The sequence below is a fragment of the Fistularia commersonii genome, chromosome 3, assembly GCF_037954325.1.
Source record: "Fistularia commersonii isolate RoL2024-O1a breed Wild chromosome 3, RoL_Fcom_v1.0, whole genome shotgun sequence".
NCBI classification, from domain to species: domain Eukaryota; kingdom Metazoa; phylum Chordata; class Actinopteri; order Syngnathiformes; family Fistulariidae; genus Fistularia; species Fistularia commersonii.
The window spans coordinates 9786430-9808252 of record NC_141286.1 but is presented as its reverse complement, the minus strand read 5'-3'; the positions used below and the strand labels follow the sequence as shown (position 1 = coordinate 9808252).

Genomic DNA, 21823 nt, shown 5'->3' with positions numbered 1-21823 from the left:
CCCTGGGTTACCTCCAAGTTCTCCTACCTGCGCTCTCTCCATGTTCTCCTACCTGCCTTCTCTCCATGTTCTCAGTAAAGAACACCTGCTAAAACATAGTTGTCAGATTTTAAATCCCACCTCAGGAGAGCATCTCAGTCCAGATATCCTTGTACTCGTTGAAGGAGTGACAATCTGAGGGCCAAACGTGGAAGTTCTTGTTGGTTGTGTCTCTGACGGCTCCCCCTGGCGCCTGACTCACTAGCCAGGTATTTCCAGGAAATGGTGTAACTAGAATTTAAAGAAAGTGGCTGCATGTGTTGAGAAGATTGCCAGCCCCCTCAGCACAGCGGTGCTGGCCACTTAACCAACACCTCTTGCTTCAGTTCCTGAGAAACAGAAGCCGCCAAACCTTCCTGTACATACGTTAAGAAAAAGATGACATCATTGCGAGGCTTCTAATTTAAAAAAAAACAAAAAAAAAAACCAACGCAGTTTTCCACGCTGCTCGGTCAGGGTTGCCTCCTGTCTTCCCCAAAGAGAAGGTGTCCCTCTCGGAAGAGGATGTGTGACAGCATCTTCCTGGCATTCGGTTAAAGCTCGGAAACCGTTTAACCGCAGGGTTGCAGAGGAGGAATCCCTCTCAGGGTCAAGATAGAGGATCATCTAAGCGGATGTCTATTAGGCGTGAGTGAAACCACAGGTGGAGGAGGCCACGCTGCCACTAGTGGCTGAGAAATTGAAAGGCAGTGCATATTTCAGTGATGCAGGAGGGGGGGCTTCTTATTTGGCCCCTGGTGAAGGTCTGAGTTTGACATCCAGGGGACTTGGAGGGAAGATCCGGGCAAAGCAGGCGAACACATGTAAGTTCTGGCAGTTTTTTTTCGTATCTCCTTGTGTTTGACTGCTTCACCGAGTTGCGGTTAAACCTTCAACCCTGCTTCTGAGCCCGCTGAGGCATCCGGTTTTCCCCTCGCCCCTCCGGCGTAAAGTGAAAGCGCCTGCGCTTCGCACCCAGGCCCGTCCGTGGTGCTGTCAACAGCACCACGGCCATCCCATGGCGGCGGAGCAGGACGAAGCTGACACCGATGGAGAAGCTGAGGTGCTGCCAGGAAGCCTGGAGCCCGTCGGCGCCGTGGGACCGCGAAGCAGCCCACGACGCTCTGAAAGGAACGCCTGCTGGGGTGAGCCGGCACCGTCTGAAAAACCTGATATCACAGCAGTCAATCCACACCATCATCTGCATAGGAAGAGATGTTTCTCTGGGTTTCTCGAAATGCCTCCCCGCCAAACTGGACGTGAGCTCATACCTGGCGAACCCACTACTTTGAAAGCTTGGGTTGACTCAGCTCTGATGTCAAAGAGATTGGTTCCTTTTTTTTTTAATCTCATATCTCATAGCATACCTAGCCCTGAATGCAGAAGTGACAGGGAAATTTTAAAAAAAGAAGTGTGTGTGGAAACCTTACGACAGAGAGCACACGCACTGTGGCAAAAACCTGTGGCGGAGGACAGAAAGAAAGAAAGAAAAAGAGGAAAGAGAAGGTAGATTTAACATTTCTAGTTTCCAATTTGAATATATGATGATATTTATCTGAAATTCAGAGTCGCTGAGAAACTTTTTGACGATCATTTGTTTGTCTCTTCCTGAATGTTTGCAGCTGTGGAAACTTTCCCAATTATCCGGTGCAGGAACCTGCGCAACGCTCCGTGACATTTCTTAACCCCTGGGCTGCGCTGCGTGCGTGCACATGTGTGTGTGCGTTTGTGTGTGTGTGTGTATGTGTGCGTGTGGATTCAAAGTTCTTGTCATTTTGCAGCAAGAGTGTCTTATGTTCCCCCTCGCAGACACTTTTCAACCCACTTCCTGTGCTGCGGCGTGAACAAGCACACAGCTCACTCCGTGCTGTGGCGATGTACAGCGGTGTTATTGTTTTGCCTTGTTTCTTTTGTCAGACACGACGGGAAACAAATTAAATCTTGGCTGCTGCGGGCGCAACCTTAACAGTCTTGATGATAGTCTAAGCTGTCATCAAGTACCTGCCTGGTTGCCATGGAGCCACGGGGGTGGGTGGTGTGGGGGCAAACAGCACCCCCACGATTAATAATAACAGTTCTGTTACTGATATGAGTCATGCCATTTCTCCCTCCAGAGTTTCCTGGTAGTGCGGGACGCTGTGACGTCGCAGGCCGCCTGGCTGTGTGTGTCTGCAGGGCCTGAGGGCTCCGAGGTGCTGGACTACAGCATCCAGTGCAAAGGCACAGGTACAGTCTGTTCTGCGCGTGTATGAAAAGTTACATTATAAATATTCTGGGGCCGGCCTGTAACGTGGAAGTGGCCGGCGCCACCACTTCCTGTATCTGTCATGTGCACCGAGAGCTGTTCCGCAAGTTTTAGTGCAAGGAAACCTGCCCGACTTCTTCTTCGGTGGTTCCCACATCTTCGACAAGTTCCCAATATGCGGTCAGTTACTAGAATCAGAATTCGCGACAGTAGAGGCCGGGTTTGACCTTCCCTGTTTTTATTTTTACATATTTTTCATATCTTCTTAAACCATAGCGCGTTGCTGTCTCCTCCTTTTGTCTCAGACTTCCAGCTGTCGGAGTCTTGTCTCACTTTCTCTGACTTGAAGGAGCTGGTGTTCTTCTACTCCTTGACCAGGTAAGAACAAGTGTGTGTGTGTGTGTTTGTGTGTGTGTGCCTATGCCAGTGCCAGACTATACATACGGGATTATAAGAATAAGAATAAGAACAACTTTATTTATCCCTGATGGCTTTCTAACCCCTGATAACCCTGTGGTCTCTGCGGCAGAGATGTGCTGGCTCTTCCCCTGTCCATCCCTCACTGGATTTTCAGCGTGAGCAGCAAAGATCAGTGTCTGTCTCAGCTGCAGCCCGGTGAGTGCCCGCTCACCTGAAGCATCTCTGACAAGAAAACCAAAAACTTCTTCTATTCAGCTTTATCTCCTCTGAAACAGAAACATGGCTCTCCCCGTCGTCAGATCAGCAGACCAATGAGGCGGCTCAGATGGAGCCCAGCACTGTGATGTGCTCCATTCAGGTGTGTGTTTGTGTGGGTGTATGCTTGGTTCCTAGAACCTTTTAAGGCTTTTTTCTCCGTGCATTGGGACAGCAAAGGAGCCAGAGACCTTCAGCTCCTAGAACCTTAGCTCCTACACTGAGGTTCTTCTTATAGTTCCACAGGACCTCACAGGTGCTTGCTAACTAGTGGAACCCCTAAGCCATGCAAAATACCAGACACCTCTTGTGGACGGCTCCATTTTAAAACCTAATGTGGTCACTGGTCGGCTGTCGTCTTGCAACGAAATGGACAGAAGCGGTCAGAAATGGCTTGGCCTGCTACGCCTTCCAGGGGCTTCCCTTACACACAGAGGAACATCAACATTTTGGCTAAAAATAAGTGCAATATTAGCTAACGGCTAACTGGGTTCTTCACACGGTGAAGCAGTGCAGGGAGAAGGTAAAAACACTCCAACCATCTGATAGTCCACGGTTATTATCCATGAATGCTCTGGCAGTTTCTACCAACATGTTTTCCGTGTTGTCTTCGTCTTCTTAAGTGGTTTGTTTTTGAGTGTGTGGCTTAAGGTGCACGTTGCTGCTGGCGTTACACCGCTCCCTTTTGCCGGAATATAAAACTAAACCGTTCCCCTGGAGGAGAAGGAGGGTAGTTTCTGGAACAGAACTGAAGCTGGATACTTCTTAGAACTGCTCTGTCTGAAGTCGTCGCGCTGAAATGTGTAGTTCCCCAAAGACTTTCCATTGAACGTTGATCTTAAAAGCTGAGTCTGCTGTCAATGTCTGACAGCGACCGAAAGCCGTTTCACATGGAACAACTGACTCAAGGCAGGCAGTAACGCAGAACCCACGGAGGATGCTAGGTTTCTTTTCGCCCTTATTCCCTCCTCCTCAACACTTCCAGTCATAAGAAATGCGTTGCATAACAGCGGCTAATGTCCTTTTGCATGTGGTCTCGCCACCATTTGCGGCGTGGGGAGGCGTGGCGGTTTCTTAACTAAGATTTGTGCTGTTGTGTTTTTGCAACATCACAGCAGAAACCCCAAGTGGAGCCGTGCGTTGTAGCTTTCGATAATAGTGCGTCACCGCTAACTCTTCCTCCGTCGTCTCCTGTGCGTAGCTGACCTCCAGCAGCGGGGCGCTCTGCGTCATCAACCCGCTCTATGTCCACGAGCATGGCGATGATTTTCTGGCCTCCCGGGCATCTGATCCGCCAAGCTACAGGCGGGAACCCCGTCTGAGCTCCACCCGCGCTTGGGCGGGGGCGGGGCTGATGTCGAAGCGAGCCACATCATTGGACCAGGAGTCGCTGGCGGACAAAGTGGAGAGCGCAGGTCAGGATCGTTGTTTGAGGGAAAACGTCTGAAGATGTGTCACGGGGAATCAGCGTAGCTTAGCATAAGTAAGATAAGATGGAGTTTAGTCAATTGACACAGCAGAATTATTGGGTAGAAAAGTGTGCCAATACCAATAATAGAATATGCAAGGAAAGGATGAAGACACAAATAAACAGATTGTGTGCGATATATCCAATAAAATATAAAAAGAAACAACTTGTGGAGGAAATGGTTTTAGAAATTACAGGTGTATAGTAGGAAAGTACCTCAAGAGCCAGGTTGAGCTGACACTGTCTCCATGTTTCTTCGTTTCATCCCTGCTCTCCAGGTCTCATCAGAGCCCGTTCGGCCGATGCCCCAAACACCTCATCCGCTCTTCTGAAGGGAGTGATTCTGAGGAACCCCAGCCAAGACTCCCTCTCCTCCTCCTCCTCCTCCTCCACAGACAGAAGCAGCAGCGAGAGCCTGTCCCCGTCCTCCCTGTCCGCCCCCATCTGTCTGGGCGCCCTGGCTCCGGAGGGGCAGCAGCTCGGCAGCTCGGCGCCCCAGTCTCCTCACCGGGTTTCCTGGATCGAGGACGGAGTGTGGCTGCCGCCGCCCAGGCGCGCCTCCTCCCTGCACCCGTCGGCCGAGCTGGACTCGCTGTCCATCAGCAGCGTTGACGAGGAGCAGGACAGCAGGCCGTCCAGCCCCGCGCCGCACCACCCTTCGGCGCAAGGCCTGGCAAACAAGGTCAAGTACCGCCTGTCGACGGTGGGTCAGGCCCTGGGTGGGCTGGTGTGCCCCAAGAAGAAGCTGGCCAATCGTGTGCTGGAGCTGAGCGAGCGCAAGGGAGGGGCGTTTTCGGAGGCCGTGAGGAAATTCAGCGAGGCGGTGCTGAAGAGGAGAAGCAGCCTTGGCAGGGCGGCGGCTGGGACAGAGTTCCTGCAGGAGGTGCGCTCCTCGCTCACGGCACTTAGGGAGACGCTGCTTGACCAGCCGGAAGTCCTGGTATTGCTGGACGGTTTCGCCGACATGAGCGATGGCGAGCTCGGTGAGTCAGCCGGGAATGCTGAGTATTTTGGTATCCAGCATGACCTGTACTGGAATGTTCCAATAATCAAGGCGGATGTCGCATCAAATTGCTAAATCTCGACTGTTTCCCTTTTTATTATTAAGATAGTTAAAAGCGAGGCCAGAATTAGGACAAAGTTTATAGGTAAATGGAAAATACTTAAATGAATTAAATATTCTTATGAAATACTTTGCTCTTTACACAGTTGAATGTGCTGACAACAAAATCACACAAAAATGATCAATGGAAATCAAAAAAATTAAAGTGTAAAAACACACTCCAGGCTGATCCAACTTTGATGTAATGTCCTTAAAACAAGTCAAAATGAATCTGTGTTGCTTCCTGAGTGGACACTATGATTTCACAGAAGTGTGATTGACTTGGAGTTACAGTGTGTTGTTCAAGTGTTCCCTTTATTTTTTTGAGCAGTATTTATACAATGAAGTTTGTTTTATTCACAAATAATACAAATGTGGCAAAATCATACTGTTCAGAAACCAAAACACAAAATTTGGGGGGATTTTTTCCCCTAAATAAGTTGTTTATTCAACAACAAATATTAAAAAACATTTAAAATATTTTTTTTAAGCACAGTGTGTGTTCAGGGAATCCAATCCAAAGATGGAACACTTTAATATACTTAAAAAAAAAAAAAAAAAAAACTGATGAAAATATATTAAAGTGTAAAAGTATTAAAGGAAGAAGTTGCCTGTGCAGGGCATAGATTTTGTTGAGTGAAACAAAATCCTCTTGGCTCTTCTCACACTGGTATCGATCTGATACCGAGCTGGTATCGATATTTGCCGATCTACCACATCTTTGTAAGCAGTCCTCTCACACCTTCCCACCCAAATATCTGGTGGTCTCCCACATCCCACAGACATGCTGCTGGAGGTCTCTCTACACAAGGTAGCTCTGAAGCCACTGTCCAACTACCTGTACTCCTGCATCCACGCCTCCCGCAGCAGCGACGGCAGCCTCAAGCGGCTGCAGGCCAACCAGCGTGTACTGGAGGAGAGCGGCGTGGGCAGCCTCGGGGGGTCCGAGGGGGTTGGCGTACCCGACGCCGTCGTCCTGGAGCGCATCCAGCAGAGGTGGACCTCCATGCACGAGGCCTACTCGCCCAACAAGAAGGTCCAGATCCTACTTAAAGTGTGCAAGAGCATCTACCACAGCATGAGTGCCAATTCAAGCTCAGGTGACACACACACACACAGACACACACACACACACCGTGGAACTCTTGAGCGACTCATCTTCTCCTCCCCCAGTCGAGGTGTTCGGGGCGGACGACTTCCTGCCCTGCCTGACCTGGGTGCTGCTGCGGAGCGACGTGGTCAACCTGCAGGTGGACACCGACTACATGATGGAGCTTCTGGACCCCACGCAGCTGAAGGGAGAAGGTGACTCAAGACTGGCCATTTGGCAAAACTAGCATTATGCTGTTCGAGGGTAGAAGGGCAGGCCTTCTCCTCCTGAAGGTCTGATGTCATAACGTGGGGGAAACCATGGTTCGATGTTAGTACACACACACACAGCCTGGTTGATGCACGGTTTCATGTTTTTTTGATTGATAGCCAAGCTTCCCGTTCATGTTCAACAGGTGGCTACTACCTCACGACCCTCTACGCCTCGCTCTACTACATCAGCAGCTTTCAGCCGCGCGTGGCCGCTCGCCAGCTCAGCGTGGAGGCTCAGCACACCATCAACCAGTGGCACCGCAGGCGCACACTGCACGGCGTCCAGAGCCGCATCAGCGCACACCGGCGGACCATCCGGCGAACCGGCCACGGGACGGTCGGCCACAAGGGCACCGCCTGGGCCGCAGAGGTGGAGAGCGGGCACCAAGAGGGAGGCGGTGAGCTGCTGCAGCAGCAGAAGCAGGCGGAGGGAGATACTGTCGGGGTGAGCAGGTCGACAACGGTGGGCGAAGGTGATGAGGGGTTTGGAGGACGCCAGGAAGAAGCGGAGAGGACATGACATGAAATACTTTACAGCCGATGTGTTTTGAAGATGGTGAAGTGTCTTGAATGAAGGACTTCTGGAGCTTCCATATGGGCCTCATGAATGAATGAATGAATGAATGAATGAATGAACGGGGACATGAGTCGTGAGAGAAGAGGATCCAGAGGAGAAGGTTGGATGGAGGCAGATGATTTGCTGTAGTGAACAGGGAACAGCTTGAAGGAAAATAAGTTTGTGTGTGCGTGTGTGTGTGTGTGTGTGTGTGTGTGTAGCTGATATACTACACAACAAAGAGCTTAATATATTTGTGAGATCTTTTGTGGTCACCTTATGAATATTCATTTATGTAAACTATGGGGAGAAATTATAGTGCGAAATAAAGGGTAAAAGACATGTAAATCAAAAGAGGGTCGTTCCCTATTTTGACCACCAGGGGTCAGTGTTGTTCTGCTTTACTCCTCGGTCCTATGCAGTTTGCAGGTAAGTGTCATGAATGGATGATACCCCTGCAGAGACTACACTCCTCCAGGTAATTGTTTTTTTGGGAAGGGTATTCCCTGCATTTTAGGACCTCGTTTTGCAGTTGAAGGCTGGGACGTGTTGTCCGATGCAGTAAATCCAAGTAAATAAGCTTTGAGGACACGAATGGTATAGATGTTGGTGGTATAGATGGTATTGATGAACTCTGCGACATAAACTTTTACTTGAAAACAAATTAAAGAAAATATAGACTTAACCGCAATGTCTTTTTCTCCAGATATCAGGAGGTCAAGGTTTGCAGCGTGTGCTTTTCTCACAGGTGTGTGTGAGTAGATGTCGATTATGGTGTATTTGGAGCAAGGTCCTGCCTGACCTAGCAATGTGGTGCCATTATTGGATGGACATACCTTTTTTTTTGAGCGTCTTAGCTCCTTCCTAAATTTCACACATTCATGCTGTTGCGGCGGTCTGCACTCCCAGCTCACAGCAAGGACGTTCATGGTTGGATTTCCAAAGGTTCGGGTTCTCTCCTTGTTCCTTCGTCAGTGACCCGTCATGATTTAACCCCGCCTTGAGCACCAGCGTCAGCTGGGATTGGCCAGCCGTGGTGGCGTGAGCAGGTGCAACATAGCACTGAACTCTGTTGTTCATCATCAGTTGCAAAATACTTTGTTTTCCCTGATGAACAGAAGGGGCTCTGAAGCTAACTTCTGAGCATTGCACAAATCCATTACCGGCAGCTTGCGTCCCAACGGCCTCTAACTCTAGTCAGGTTTTGAACCACCACCTTAAATCGGTGGTGGTTCAACAATGGTTCAACATTCTCCCAGACTACCATGCCACTCATCTCTTGCCCTCATGACATCTTTTGTTTAATTGAGTGACATCTAGAGGCAGGACGGGCGCACTGCTCATTTTCAACAGTGAGCACGAGTGATAGCGTGATAGCGGTCGGTACTTGAGAGGGTTTACCTCGCCGCTGCTACTGCTTGTGATCCATTTTGAATCCTACCTGGATGTTATGTTAAAATAACGCAGACTGGCTCCATAGTGCAGTAACATCATATAATGCATTAACTCTGTCAGTGAAGTGTGTGATAGTCCAGCTCCTTAGCCGCAGCAGAGGTAGCCACACGCTAATATCCTCCTCTGTTTCGGGAGGCTGTTTCACAGCTGGTAAGTTAATGATTTGAAATTGAAAGGGTAAATACCACGAACTATGTGGTCGACAGCAACCACGTGGTGACATCACCGGGGTAATGTGATACATTGTCGCCCTAATATAGTATCGCCAAAGTATCAATCATCTGTTTCATTGTCATTTTTCCCGCCGGTCACCGCCCTGTGAACCGCCAAGAGTAATAGCAGAGAAAAACAGGCTCCATGTCTCGTACCCTGAGGGCTCGTCCGGTTCTTTGCCGCCGGCGCTCGTGCTTTGAAACCTCTAGTTTTACTATAATATTTCAATGTCACATGTAATGAATGTGTTTGGTATCTTAGTATCATCAACAGTGTGTTTTTATAACACTTAAATGAATGCATATACATTGGCTGCGGACACATGTAAATAATCATACGGGGGGCCTTATGTTAATGTACACACACACACACACACACACACACCGTATACATGTATACGCATATGGAACCGTCTCATTGCTGCATTGTTAATGCCTGAGCCAATCAAATTTGCCTAATGAGACATCTGGCATTCTGCCTGCATGTCGATGTCAAGCTCGGAAACAGCTGGGCCTGCTCGTGCGCGCACACACACACACACACACACACACACACACACACACACATATATATATACTTGCCTCACTTTATCAGTTTAGTTGCGTTTGGTGAGGAAGCAGCACGCGTTGAAAATACACTTCTATCTGTCAGACACATAGACTGGGTAAAATTTAAGGAAGTGGGGGGCGGGGGCATTTTCTGTCCAGAGAGAGGTGTCACCCCCAAAACTCACCCCACCCTCACCCCCTTTCATATGTGATATATTATGCATACATGAGTGTATGTAACGCACTCACCATAGCCATAAATTAGATATATGGCGGTGATGACGGCACTGAAGTACACTGTGTGTGTGTGTGTGTGTGTGTGTGTGTGTGTGTGTGTGTGTGTGTGTGTGTGTGTGTGAAATTAGGGAGGGGGGGCCACAGATGGCTGTGCCCTGAGGCATTCGAGGTACTGCAGCAAAATCATCATGGAGAGAAGTAGTGCACGCTCACAAACACAGACGTGTGCACACATACACTCACACATATACACACAGGAAAGCGCTTGCATATGTGTGTGTGTGTGTGTGTGTGTGTGTGTGTGTGTGTGTGTGTGTGTGTGCGCGCAAACACCTAACATATACAGTACTGTATTAGCAGAAGCAACACAAGAAAATCATTACAAATGTTTGTTTTCCATTTTGGATGAATAAAAAAAAATCCCATTTTAGAAAAAAATACAATAATTTCATATAATTTCATATAAATCTATTTATTTTACGTTTAGACCCCCCCCCCACCCCATATAATCTCCCTCACCCCTGAAAAAAAGAAAAGAAAATGATGATGTTTCACTTTGTAATGTAGTGTTTTGCTAATGTGAGAAGGGGAGGGGGTGTGAATAATAAATTCAAAGTCACTCGCCGGGAAAGAAAAACGGCCCTAAATAAATGATAATGTCGTCGGGCGGCGGCAAATCAGCCGCTGCGGCAGCTCTCCGATAATCACTCTGGCCAGGTTTGGGGTTTAATGAATCGGGCTGAATCCGGTCAGAGGCCGTGGAAAGTCAGGCTGCTCTTTCTATCACTCCCTCTCTTGTTTTCTCACTCTCTCTCATTGTCTCTCTGTCCGTCCGACTCCGGCCTCCCGCCCCAGCAGCTTTCCCCCGTCACGCACATTTCACTCACCCTGCAATAAAACCTATCCCTCTCTCCAACCTTCCTCATCCTCTTTTCTGTCATCCCCCTCTTCCTTTCTCTTTCTCTTCACCTCCCACTCGCTTATTTACCCCCCATCCTCCCTCCCTCAACCCTCTCCACTCCCCTCCCACTTGTCTGAACTCTGACAGGTGTGTAATTGAATGATTAATGACCGACGGAGTCGCCCCTCCTCACGCACACATGCTTTCTCACACACACTGCATATTTATGCTAACGCACGACCATTTTTTTTGAAACACATCACACACAGGTATTCATTTTGCATCAAAAAACTGGCGGGTGGCAGGAAATGACAGAGAGGTAATAAGAACCCCAAAATTACACACTCTGGGAAATATGGACAAGTGTGTCTGACGCTGGACGACGACGCACGCCGTCACTACGCACAACTGGACCCGGTTATCACTATAACACAAATTCATGCAAAAAGAATCTTGCACGGTGACACACACACACGACATAACATATTCCACACACATTCACGTGAATTATCAACATAAAGGTTGATTTTTACGCGGCGCCATGTTGCGGAGAATCCGGCGCTGGTGTGTGAAGGATGCAGCTGCTCGGCCGACCCAAAGCTTTGGGAGTCGGCAAGGAAATGACCCGGCGGGGAGTGTGTGCCGTAATGGGGAAGACAGCGCGGTCGTGGCGATATCTGGTGGAAAAGCTAGACTGTGATTTCTAATTTTAAAAAACAGTGTCTGCAGGGCAGGGTCTCGCCACCATGTTTGGTTTCGTTCCAAAGTCGACCCTTTCGATTTTATTTACCTCACCGAACGGGTAAAATAAAAATGGCGGTGGTTTCTTCTCTTTCCTTTGCCAATTCTGATCGGTACCGCAACATCAGGGTCAAAGGTCGTGGCTAAAATTGAGGGGAAAATACTCAAATGCAGAGTTTTATTCTAGCGCCATAGAAATAAACCGGGATTTATGTCTGGATTTTGGAATTCGAAGAACCCCTCCCGACCCTGACCAGGATCTCCAGGGAACGTTGCATTTTCTAATTTTAAAGCCAGAGGCCCGTTACATCATCGGCAAGCGAACAAAAGTGCTCTGTTGTGTGAGAGGAGGTGAAAGGGGGGGGTGGGAGCTGGGGTTGGGGGGGTGAGGGACAAAGAGAAATGAGGAGCGGAGGGGACGCCGGGGTCGAGACCTGAGCGCCGTGGAGAACGGCCATTTCCTGTTAACCCCCGTTTGAACTGCGGCCCCTGACCCCCACCCCCCACCACCACTACCACCTCCCAGCTTCGGGCTGAACTGGGGGGCAGGGTGAGGCTCGGGGGGGTGGGGGGGTGGAGGTTCAGGTTTTGTTATGGATGTTTATTTGGGTGGTGAACAAGCTGAGGAGGGGGAGTCGTGAAGAATGGAGGAGATGATTGCAATCACCAGATTAGCTTTGTGTTGCTATACCTGCCCAAAACACACACACACACACACACACACACACACACACACACACAGACCTGCCGCTGCCCCCCAATGACTCCCCCTCCCACCCCTTCTCAAGATGCTAATCTCCCACACTCATCCTTTTCCTTTTCTGCAGAACAGGTGGTTTTTCTCACCCTCTGCTAGAACTAAAAGCGCTAGTTGAGAATAAAATGGCCTCCACAGCAACGGGGCCGGGAGGCAGATGCGACTTGTGATTAGAGAAAATTTTTATTTATTCATTTTCAAACCCCGATGGGCGTATTTGGCTTGGACCGGAGTTCACCATGAGTTTGAACTCCCATGAAGGAGTCGCGTTCTCCGCGTTCTCCATGACCGCCAGGGTAATGGAGAACGTGTCAGAATGAAGAACCATGACAGAGGAACTCGCAAATCTCCCATTTTTTTCTTTCGCTATATGTCACCGTCTGTCTCTCAGCTTGTTACCATGGTAATCGTTTTAACCAGACACACACAAAAGTGTAAGTGAGGGGGAAAACAATGGCCTCCTGCGACAAGAGATTCAGACGGACACACACACAAATACACAGATGACCCGTCGACACGTGTTACAAAAAAACAAAAACATTTTTAATTATTTGACCATAACTGTATTATTTCCATCCATCATTCAGGAAGGTCTGAGCGCAGCGGAGCGAAGGGGGAGTGGAGAAGAGTCCTTTGGCTGTGGCTCCCCTCGCGATGCCGCCGCGGACAAACATCGACTGGAAAATGCTTACAGAACTTTGCGTGTGTGTATGTGTGTGTGTGTGTGTAAAATCCCCAAGGTAGCGGACACCCGTCGGTATCAAGGAGGTCAGTGGTGCGAAGGAGCGAGGCAGACCGGAAGTCATTCATAGTGTTTTAGCTTCATGCCGAGGAAGAGCGCTAACATTTTTAGCATGTGGTGGCACACATAAATATAAAAATAGAATAAGAAAAAAAAAAATCACCTTTAAATAAAGTGTGTGTGTGTGTGTGTGTGTGTGTCAGTCACGTGTGCAGGAAGACAGGAACATGAGGGGGTGGGGGGGGTCAGAGGTCGGCGAGTACAGCCGGTAACGCCGTGGTTAAATACTTGTCCAGTTGTTTTTGTTTGTTTTTTGGCGGTGCAGCATTGTAGTGCAGCAGGCATGATGGGAAACGTAGTTCTTAAAGCATGTGTCTCACCCACAGGACACAGCGGAGACATTTTGGAGAGGAGGAAGCACTTCTACTCAAGAGAGAGGTATGGCTTAAACCTGTGGGATCTGGCTCTGTGCATGTGTATGTGTGTGTATGTATGTTTGTGTGTGTGTGTATGTGTGTGTGTGTGTAACAGCTACATTAAGGTCCTTCTTCTTTACGGGGGAATGTAAACCTTCAGAGCAAATGCGTTTTGTTTTTTTTCTCTTTAAATAGTGTAACGTATGAATCATCACACTCGGCCAGACATGCACGCGCTCAAACCAACACACACACACACACACACACACACATGAACACGCATCCTCCCTCAGCTAGTGTGCATGTATGTCCAGTCCCTGCGCGAGCAGCGGTTCTGCCGGGATGGCGTGTGGCGGTGGGTGGAGCAGCATGGCGGCGTGGGGGTGCGGGCCCGGGTATGGGTGGAGGGAGGGGCCCGGGTGGGGAGGGTAGCCCGGCTGGGACAGCAGGGCGCCGGGGTAGTCGCCCTGCAGGGAGGACATCCCCTGGAGACCTGGAGGAGGAGGGGGAAGAGGAGGATGGGGACGGCTGAAGCTTCTGCAGTAGAACCAGAGGAGTGCGGCGGCGCGCAGCGGTTTTTACCTGCGGTGCGGAGGCCCAGGTGGGTCTGGCTGTCCAGCCCGTAGCCCCCAAGGGCCGCGCCCTCCGGACTGTAGGGGCCACCCTGACCTGAACAACAGCAACAGGGACACGGTTAGATCAGCGGTGGCGACCAAGAGGGGAGGAAAGGGGGAGGACAGTACTCACCTGAGCGATTGGACTGATCGATCATTGGCTGCACGATTCTTCTACGGGCGTTTATGAACCTGGGGGTGGGAGAGAATGGAGGAAGGGGGAGGGAAAGTGGGATGGAGAGTTAGGAAGAAAGGGAATGGGGGATGAGGAGGGAAAGAGGGAAAGAAATGGGGTTGGGAGAAAAATGGAGGGAGGAAGGGGGGTGAACGGGAAAGAGGGAGGAAGGGGGGGCGTGATGGAGAGAGAGAACGATAGGGAGAAAGGGAAAGAGGGAGTGGAGAGAAAGAGAGGGATGGGTGGAGGGTGGGAGAGACGAGGGAGGAGGAAGTGAAAGAGAGGGGAGGGAACGTTAATGCTCAGACTGACTGCAGCCTGTTAACCTTTTCCCTTTTACAAGCACTTTAACCCTTTCAGGGCCGAGGGATCGATCGGACGCCATAATTGATTGATCCCCATCGATCAGGTCACCGCACGCGTACGTTTGCGTGTCTGTGAGCATGTGTTTGTGTGTGTGTAGCGAAGATAAAAATATAATTCAAACATGTAATTCATGATGTTAACAAATCAACCACGTGACTACATGCTAGGTGTGTGTCTGTGTGTGTGTGTGTGCATGAGCCCTCAAAGTTAATGGTGACTTTGGGTGCAGTAAATACTCTGATTATTGATCTGCTCTTCTGTTTTCTATGAGCTTGGAGCTGCTGGATCTTCTCTGCCTGTGGAAACTCACAGCACCAGCTCACCAGCTCAAGGATGTTCCTAATGTGTTCCTTAGTAGTTCTTTGAGTATTCCTCAGATGGTCCTTAGGTTTCTAAGGTGTTCCTAGGATGCTCCTCGGGTGTTCCTGATTACCTTGCAGGGTGTTCCTGAAGTATTCCTATGGTGTTCCTCGGACTTTGTAGGATGATGACTTCCTGTGATGTTCCGAAGATGTTCCTAACGTGTTCCCAGGGTATTTCTGGTGTGTTCCTATGGTGTTCTCTGAGTATTCCTGTTGACTTTGTGGTTGTGCCTATGGTTCCCAAGGTGTTCCTTAGATGTTCCTGACCTGCATCTCATACGTTCCTAAGGTGGTCCCAAGATGTTCCCCAGATGTTCCCAAGATGTTCCTATGATGTTCATAAGGTTCCCGAGAAGGTTCAAAGTGCCGTTTGCTGACTGACCAGTTGTTGACTTGCAGGATGGTGAGGCCCGTGTCCTGTGACAGCTGTTTCTTCTGCTCCTCAGACGGGTATGGGTGCTGGAGGGGGACAAACAGTGCCATCTCCTCTGTTTAAGAGTTTCTGCATAAAGTCTGTCTTTTCTTAACCAGATCTGATGCCGCCACTAATCCGCAGGTTCTGTTAGTGAGCTAACATGCTAACGTGCTAACATGCCCGAGGAGGGAGAATAGTAGCTTTTTAAACTCCACAAGCTACACAGACAGCCCTTCAGGTTCTCAAGGCTTTTCAAAGGCTTCAAAACGCACACACACACACACACACACACACACACACACACACACACACACACACACACACACTCGCAGTGTTTCCACAGCCTCCATGAAACATCAGCCTCAACTGAGGTTCGACCCGGAGCTCTGAAATCCAGAGCGGAGCCGAAATCCAGGGGTGAATACTGATGACCTCGCATCTGACGCACATCTGCGCTCTGGTCTTCACCTCATACACACACACACACACACACGCTGTAACAATTGGAGTGGAGCAACATTTGGCCCGCCTCATTTAGTCGCTCATTACCGATCTAACCACCTCGCTAACAATTACTCACTCCATTTCTATCACTTCCACTGCCGTTCAACAGCCAGCATATTCGCATAATCACTTAATCCCCTGGATTTTCATTTAATTTAATTGACCTCCATCACACACATACACACACACACACACACACACACTCTCTCTTTCCCTGCCGTGTTTCACCTCACACTAAATCCCCTCTTTTGTTAATTTTTGTTGCAGCCCAAGCCGGCGATTCTGTAGCAGCGGCAGCGGCGGCGTTTCTCACCGACAGGTGCTGGAAGAGCCATGCTCTCATAATGTTTGTGGCCACTTTGGGAAAGATCCCCCTCTTCTTGTTGTTCCTTCTCTCTCTGTCTGACTCATCCTCCTCTCCAGTGCTGGGCGAGGCCACGCCGGCATCCAGACCGTCACCTGCAGGAGGGGGGTGACGACCACATCAAACTGAGCACGTATGACTTATCACGACCGGTAATCCGATTACATTTTTTTTTTTCATAACAGGAACTTCTACTCTGATAAGCTATTTCATCAATATCTCCACTCTGCTTGCAATAACACATTAATGAAACACCTAATTACACTAATTGGTTTTATGTATCAGAAATGGGTCTGGATATGACTGTAAATGTTCACTAAACACACCTACGTTCATTCCTGCAGTGTGAAGAAGTTTCCACTCAGAAATGCACAGATATAGTGTGTGTGTGTGCGTGTGTGTGTGTGTGTGTGCACCTGTGTCGCTGCAGTTGTCCGCTGTGCTGTGCGAAGGCAGGCCGCAGGTGCCCGGCGTTCCCAAGGGAGTGGTGGCACATTCGTCTGGCTCCCGTAGCCACGACGCGTTCTGCAGAAAAACGAGACGGAGACGGAGATGGAGGAGGGAAGATAATGAGTCGTGGAGCTCCGGGTCGTTATTTGAAGGCGGGTGAGCGATGGAACTTCTCCGCCCGCCTCACCTGCTCCGAGAGGCTGGTGCAGGAGCCAGTGAAGTCCTCCATGTCGGACTTGGACCCGCCCTCCCGCTCGTCCAGGACCAGGTCAGTGGGCATCTTGCCCTTCAGGCAGGTGATGTATCGGTGGCAGAAGTTGTCGCACAGGTCGTGCACCTGAGGAGACACACGTGAAATACCTGAGCTTACGTGCAAACGTAGATTAGCTTGATATGCTAGATGAAGCCGGAGCTTGGTTCAAACACGCAAAAGAAATTTGGGAAAATAATCGAGACGACTCCATTTACCTTCTCCAACTCCAAGAGGTGAAAGCGAAGAACCTGTATGGCCTGGATCATCTTGTGTGAGGAGGAGAAGGCATGTTTTTATTATTCTGCTAAAGCGTGCATTGGCGTGGCGTGATGTGAGGCGGCTTGGCAACATACCAGGTTGTCCAGCTCAGGGTTGGAGGAAAATATTGGCTTCTCCGAACGGATCTGCCGCACAGAGGGAAAGCATCACCGATGGGGTCGGAGGAGAGACGGAGGGCCGATGGCGGCGTCACTCACCTGTTTGGCAAACGCAGCAATGTCGTCATTGAAGGACTCCGAGGAGCACACATCGCCATGGCCCGTCATGCCGGGCAGGTGGGATGTGGCCGACAGGGAGGCGGAGTCACGCGGCGAGCAGGTGGCGAGTTCGCACTTTTCGAAAACTAAGGCCAGCAGTGGGAACAGCGGGTGACTGCAAACACACACACACTGAGCATTAACACATTGTTTACACACCATCCATTCATAAAAAAAATTGATAGTATTCATGAAATCTACAGCGGTTAATTCGCATGTAGACTTCGTCACAGGCTGGAAAGCAAATACACGCTAATCCGTTGAGAGTGTGTATGTGTAAGTGTGTGTGCGGTGCATCTAGGGTTACACACACACACACGTATGCAGATACGCTCACCCGTAGATCTGGTCTTTGTGGTGTTTGAGGGAGTCGGGGATGGCGGCTCCGTACTGCGAGGGCGGTAGCGGCCGGACGTCGTCGCCGTACACCCCCATCGACATGGCCTCCGACCCTGAGTAGTGCACCAGCTCTTCATACTGAGGGGAGACAGCAAAACATCAGGGCATCGTCCACAGGTTGTGTACAGATATGAAATAAGTGATTTGGATAAAATGGAAATCCAGACGAATGCGGGTGTGTCCGCAGTTTCCATGAAACCGAATCCACGCTGGGAAAAAACCCTAGTTATTAATCACTGCTAGCAAAGCAAACAATGTAAGCAAAAAATCAATATGCTGAAAGGCATAAATCTTTCTATTACAATGCAGCGCTTGTATGTCCCCAGAGTGTGTATGTGTGTGTGTGTGTGTGTGTGTGTGTGTGTGTGTGTGTGGACAGATTCAAGGACTGATTGTGTTGTGTGCTCACACCTTGATGCACACTTTTCTGGTGATTTAGCTGTTTTTTTTCCCCAGTTCTTTCGTAGTTCCTGAAAAGTGTGTTTGCAAATGGTGGCGGAGAAGAAGGTGTGTGTGTGTGTGTGTGTGTGAGGTCCTTGGAGATGCACAGGATGCCTGTAGCAGCTAATTTCGTCTCCTCCCTCCTGAAGCTCAGACTAGACGGGAGCCGTGCAGTGACCCTACCCCCCCCCCTCCCCGCCTCCCTGGCACCCCGACACACACTCACACACACCATCATCAACCGTGAACACACACGTAACTCCTCGCCCACTGAGGGCCCGCACACCTTTGCTTTACCCGGGTTGTAAAAGTTATGGTCTGCTTAGCGCAGGTTTTTCGTCTCCCAACACGGGGTGATGATTTACTGCAGCACCGCCGCCACCATCACCGTGGAAAACGCCCCCCGAATGATTCGAATCTTCAGTACATGGACAAAGCCATTGAACCCCCGCACAGGCACACACACACACATACATAAACACACACATGCACACTCCCCGACCCTAAACGCAATTAGTGTCTTTTCTCCGCTGACCTCAGGGAATTAATAATGGAGAAATCACATTATTCCTCTTCATACACCACCCTGGCCCTCTGGAGGTCCCCGGACCCCGCTGTCCTAAAAACGGCTTATCAAATTGTTTTATTCCAGAGTCCCATATGGCTGACCGGGATCAGAGAAAGCACCTGCTGGATCCCCCCACGACCCCCACCCCCACCCCGGTGCCGGGGACACCTTCCAGCCTGACGGAGGCCCCCGGCTATTAACACAATCGCCGCTATCGGATTGCGCGTCTCCCTTTTTGCGCTCCTATCGGATTTCCGCGCGTCCAGCGGATCAAAGCATACGAGTCGAGATGAGAAATTCCGGGAATATTCACCCAGACCCCCCCACCCACCCGCGGACCCCCACAGCCTCCTTTTATTTCTTTTGCTAAAGTCGCAGGGCTGGTAAACAGGCCCTCTTAACAGGTTTCCATCAGGACCCACACACTCCAGTGCCGGTCAGGCCGGAGCGGGCCTTCGGGCGGCCGGCCGCCGGACTCAAAACACTCAAATCGGGGAGGGTCCAAGGGTTCGATCGCAACGGCCAGAAGCATTTCCCCTTAAATATGCCGTTAACTTCCCCCCTTAACTTTATTACACTGCTGGTAACGAGTAACGAACCTTTTAGTAACCGGTGACCGAATGCGAGCAGCTGGTTTGTCTTTAATTACTTATTCACAACAGCGCCTTTTCAGGGTCAAAGGTCACACAGCTGAAAAGAGAATTTCCAACACACCATAACATATTATTATTATTATTATTTATCATTATTATCGTTGTTATTTTCATTAAAAAGTGTAATTTAAAATTCCGAATCCAAGGGCCTCGACATTATCGGGAGCTTATTCCCAATTACTTACTACTGACTAGTTTGAAATGTGTGTGTGTAAGTTTGGTGTCCAAATGTGTGTGGGAAAAGAAAGTGTGTGTAGGCGTTGCGGTGTATTATTTTTTCCCCAAACAGCACTGATTCCCACCCTCCACACACACACACACACACACACACACACACTTTTAACATCTCTAATTGCTCCTTTGCACTCTGAGGTCTCCGGCTGCTTCTCCTCCACCTCCTCCTCCTCTGCCGCCATGCCTCCGAATCACTGTAGCAAAAAAACTGACCTACTTACCGAGTTGAAGAGCCGCCTGTCCTCCTCCTCCTCCTCCTCTTCCTCCTCCTAATGACCTACGCGTCTATCCAAACCCTGACCATTGTAATAGCCTGACGTCACACTTCTAAATAGGAATATCTATTTTTATTTTTTTTTTCTGATTTTTCAAAATATTTACGTTTTCAATATGCAGCTCGGCGTATCCGCAGCAGCGCGTGCGCGATCGATATATTTATCCGATAACTTAACTTTGCAGCGCCCAGGGAGAAATGGGTGTAATAACGGTGTAATAACGGAGGGTAGGTTTTTTTTTTTTTTTTTGTTTTTTTTTGCAGGGGGGGGGTGCACAAGAGTACTGTGTGTGTTTAGGTGTGTGTGTGTGTGTGTATCAGAGTCCATTTGTGTGTTTCCTCCCGGGCCTAGTGGGGTTTTCCGTGGAGAATTCGGTGGTTATGTTTGCAGATTTAAGTTCATATTCGGGGTTTTAGCCGCTTATAACAACGATAACAACATCAGCTGCACAACAATATCAACAACAACAACAATAACAATAACAACAACCACCTACCCTCTTCTCCATGCGACCCGACAGCCGGTGCTCCCCCGGAGATGATGATGCGCTGCTCGGCTAGTCCAGCGAGCTCCGCTCCCCTGCCCCCCCTCCCCCGGTCCTGGGGAGGAAAATAATAAAAAATAAAAATAAATACACGGGATGTGTGGATTTATTCTCCACATTTCTGCGTGCAAAACGTTGGACATGCGGCGTGGAAAAAAAAAGAAAAACAAAAAATTGAATTAAAATAACGCGAGCGACGGGTTGCTCCGTGGCCGTGGGAGCTCCCCCCCCCCCTCCCCGTCTATCACAGCATAACGGGATTAGAAATTAGAGATTGGAGACGTCGCCTTCACGCCACGTTGCTCTCCACGCGTGATGTTTCTATTTGTTTTAGCAAAAAAAAAAAAAAAAAAAGCAGAGCGGTAATAAGCGCTATTACACAACCCGGCTGCTATTACATGCTAATAACACTGTCGGCACGGTTTGTTTTTGTGTTTTTTTTTTTTTAAGGATTAAAATCTCCCACCGAAGCGTCAGTCGTCTCCGGTCCCGTCCGAGCCTCCTCTTCCTCCCCCCTCCTCTTCCTCCCCTCCAGGTCCCGTCCGGTTTTGGGTTTTTTTTTTTTCCCCAATCCAGGAGGAGGAGGGGGGGAATGTAGAGAAGCGGCGTCCGCCTGCAGCGCCTCGCCTCCCGCCCGCCTGGTGCGCCTCTCCGGCCGACTCGGGATGCTGGTTGCCGTGGGAGGAAGAGGAGGAGGAAGAAGAAGAAGAAGAAGAAGAAGAGGAGGATGAGGAAGAGGAGGAGGGTCGAGGGCGTCTGCACCGTCCTTTTTGGCTCCTCTTGCTCGCTGTCCGTGCGGCGACGGGCTGGAAAATGTCACCGGTGGGAATGAGCGATGGTGTTTTCAGCCCCGAGAGGAGGAAGAGGAGGAGGAGAAGGAGGAGCGGTGATGGTGGCGGTGTGTGGGGAGGTTTCGGAGGGTCAAAACGCGACGGGGTCTCTTGCCCCCTCCCTCCATCCCTCCTCCTCCTCCCCTTCCTCCGTTACTCCTCCTCCTCCTTATCACACAAACGCCACCGAAGAAGAATCCTCCTCTTCCTCCTCCTCTTCTTCTTCCTTCGTTCCCTTTATCTCGCTTCTCCGTGCTGCTATCGCTCCTCCATCACCCCTACGTTCCCGCCTCCGATCGCCCATCACTTGAATTTCAAAAAATATCTAAATATGAATGCGTGTGTGTGTGTGTTTGTGTTTTGCATTTATATATATTTCATATATAAAAACTAAATGCCTCGTA

General features: G+C 49.7%; 2 protein-coding genes across 4 annotated transcripts; one reads left to right on the top strand and one right to left on the bottom strand.

Annotated features, from left to right (window-relative positions):
* Positions 1-397: 397 nt before the first annotated feature.
* Positions 398-7780, top strand: rinl (Ras and Rab interactor-like). Of its 2 annotated transcripts, XM_086178817.1 has the most exons (12): positions 398-666; positions 750-842; positions 998-1163; positions 2133-2244; positions 2569-2641; positions 2793-2878; positions 2959-3041; positions 4140-4353; positions 4685-5389; positions 6291-6608; positions 6682-6813; positions 7014-7780. In XM_086178817.1, coding segments are annotated over exons 2-12 (2268 nt in total). In that variant the 5' UTR covers positions 398-666; positions 750-840; the 3' UTR covers positions 7391-7780. The 2 variants fall into 2 exon arrangements, with proteins under 2 accessions (XP_086034943.1, XP_086034934.1); XM_086178808.1 differs by having other exon boundaries at positions 398-842.
* A 5020-nt stretch (positions 7781-12800) lies between these two features.
* Positions 12801-21551, bottom strand: meis3 (myeloid ecotropic viral integration site 3). Of its 2 annotated transcripts, XM_086143564.1 has the most exons (13): positions 21056-21551; positions 20542-20644; positions 17813-17952; positions 17416-17590; positions 17293-17343; positions 17155-17205; positions 16874-17023; positions 16653-16761; positions 16186-16331; positions 15336-15412; positions 14184-14242; positions 14019-14105; positions 12801-13929 (listed from the first exon to the last, which is right to left on the bottom strand). In XM_086143564.1, the coding sequence occupies exons 2-13, from the start codon at positions 20551-20553 to the stop codon at positions 13730-13732; spliced, it is 1257 nt and encodes a 418-aa protein (XP_085999690.1). In that variant the 5' UTR covers positions 20554-20644; positions 21056-21551; the 3' UTR covers positions 12801-13729. The 2 variants fall into 2 exon arrangements, with proteins under 2 accessions (XP_085999690.1, XP_085999691.1); XM_086143565.1 differs by lacking the exons at positions 20542-20644; positions 21056-21551 and adding an exon at positions 19992-20079.
* Between the last annotated feature and the right edge of the window lie 272 nt (positions 21552-21823).

Coding starts and splice junctions, on each gene's coding strand:
- rinl (XM_086178817.1), top strand. Junction 4,354..4,684: donor GGACAAAGTGGAGAGCGCAG/GTCAGGATCGTT, acceptor CCTGCTCTCCAG/GTCTCATCAGAGCCCGTTCG. Junction 6,814..7,013: donor CACGCAGCTGAAGGGAGAAG/GTGACTCAAGAC, acceptor CATGTTCAACAG/GTGGCTACTACCTCACGACC.
- meis3 (XM_086143564.1), bottom strand. Junction 17,344..17,415: donor TTGCTGCGTTTGCCAAACAG/GTGAGTGACGCC, acceptor TCTGTGCGGCAG/ATCCGTTCGGAGAAGCCAAT. Junction 17,024..17,154: donor ACCTCTTGGAGTTGGAGAAG/GTAAATGGAGTC, acceptor GTGTCTCCTCAG/GTGCACGACCTGTGCGACAA.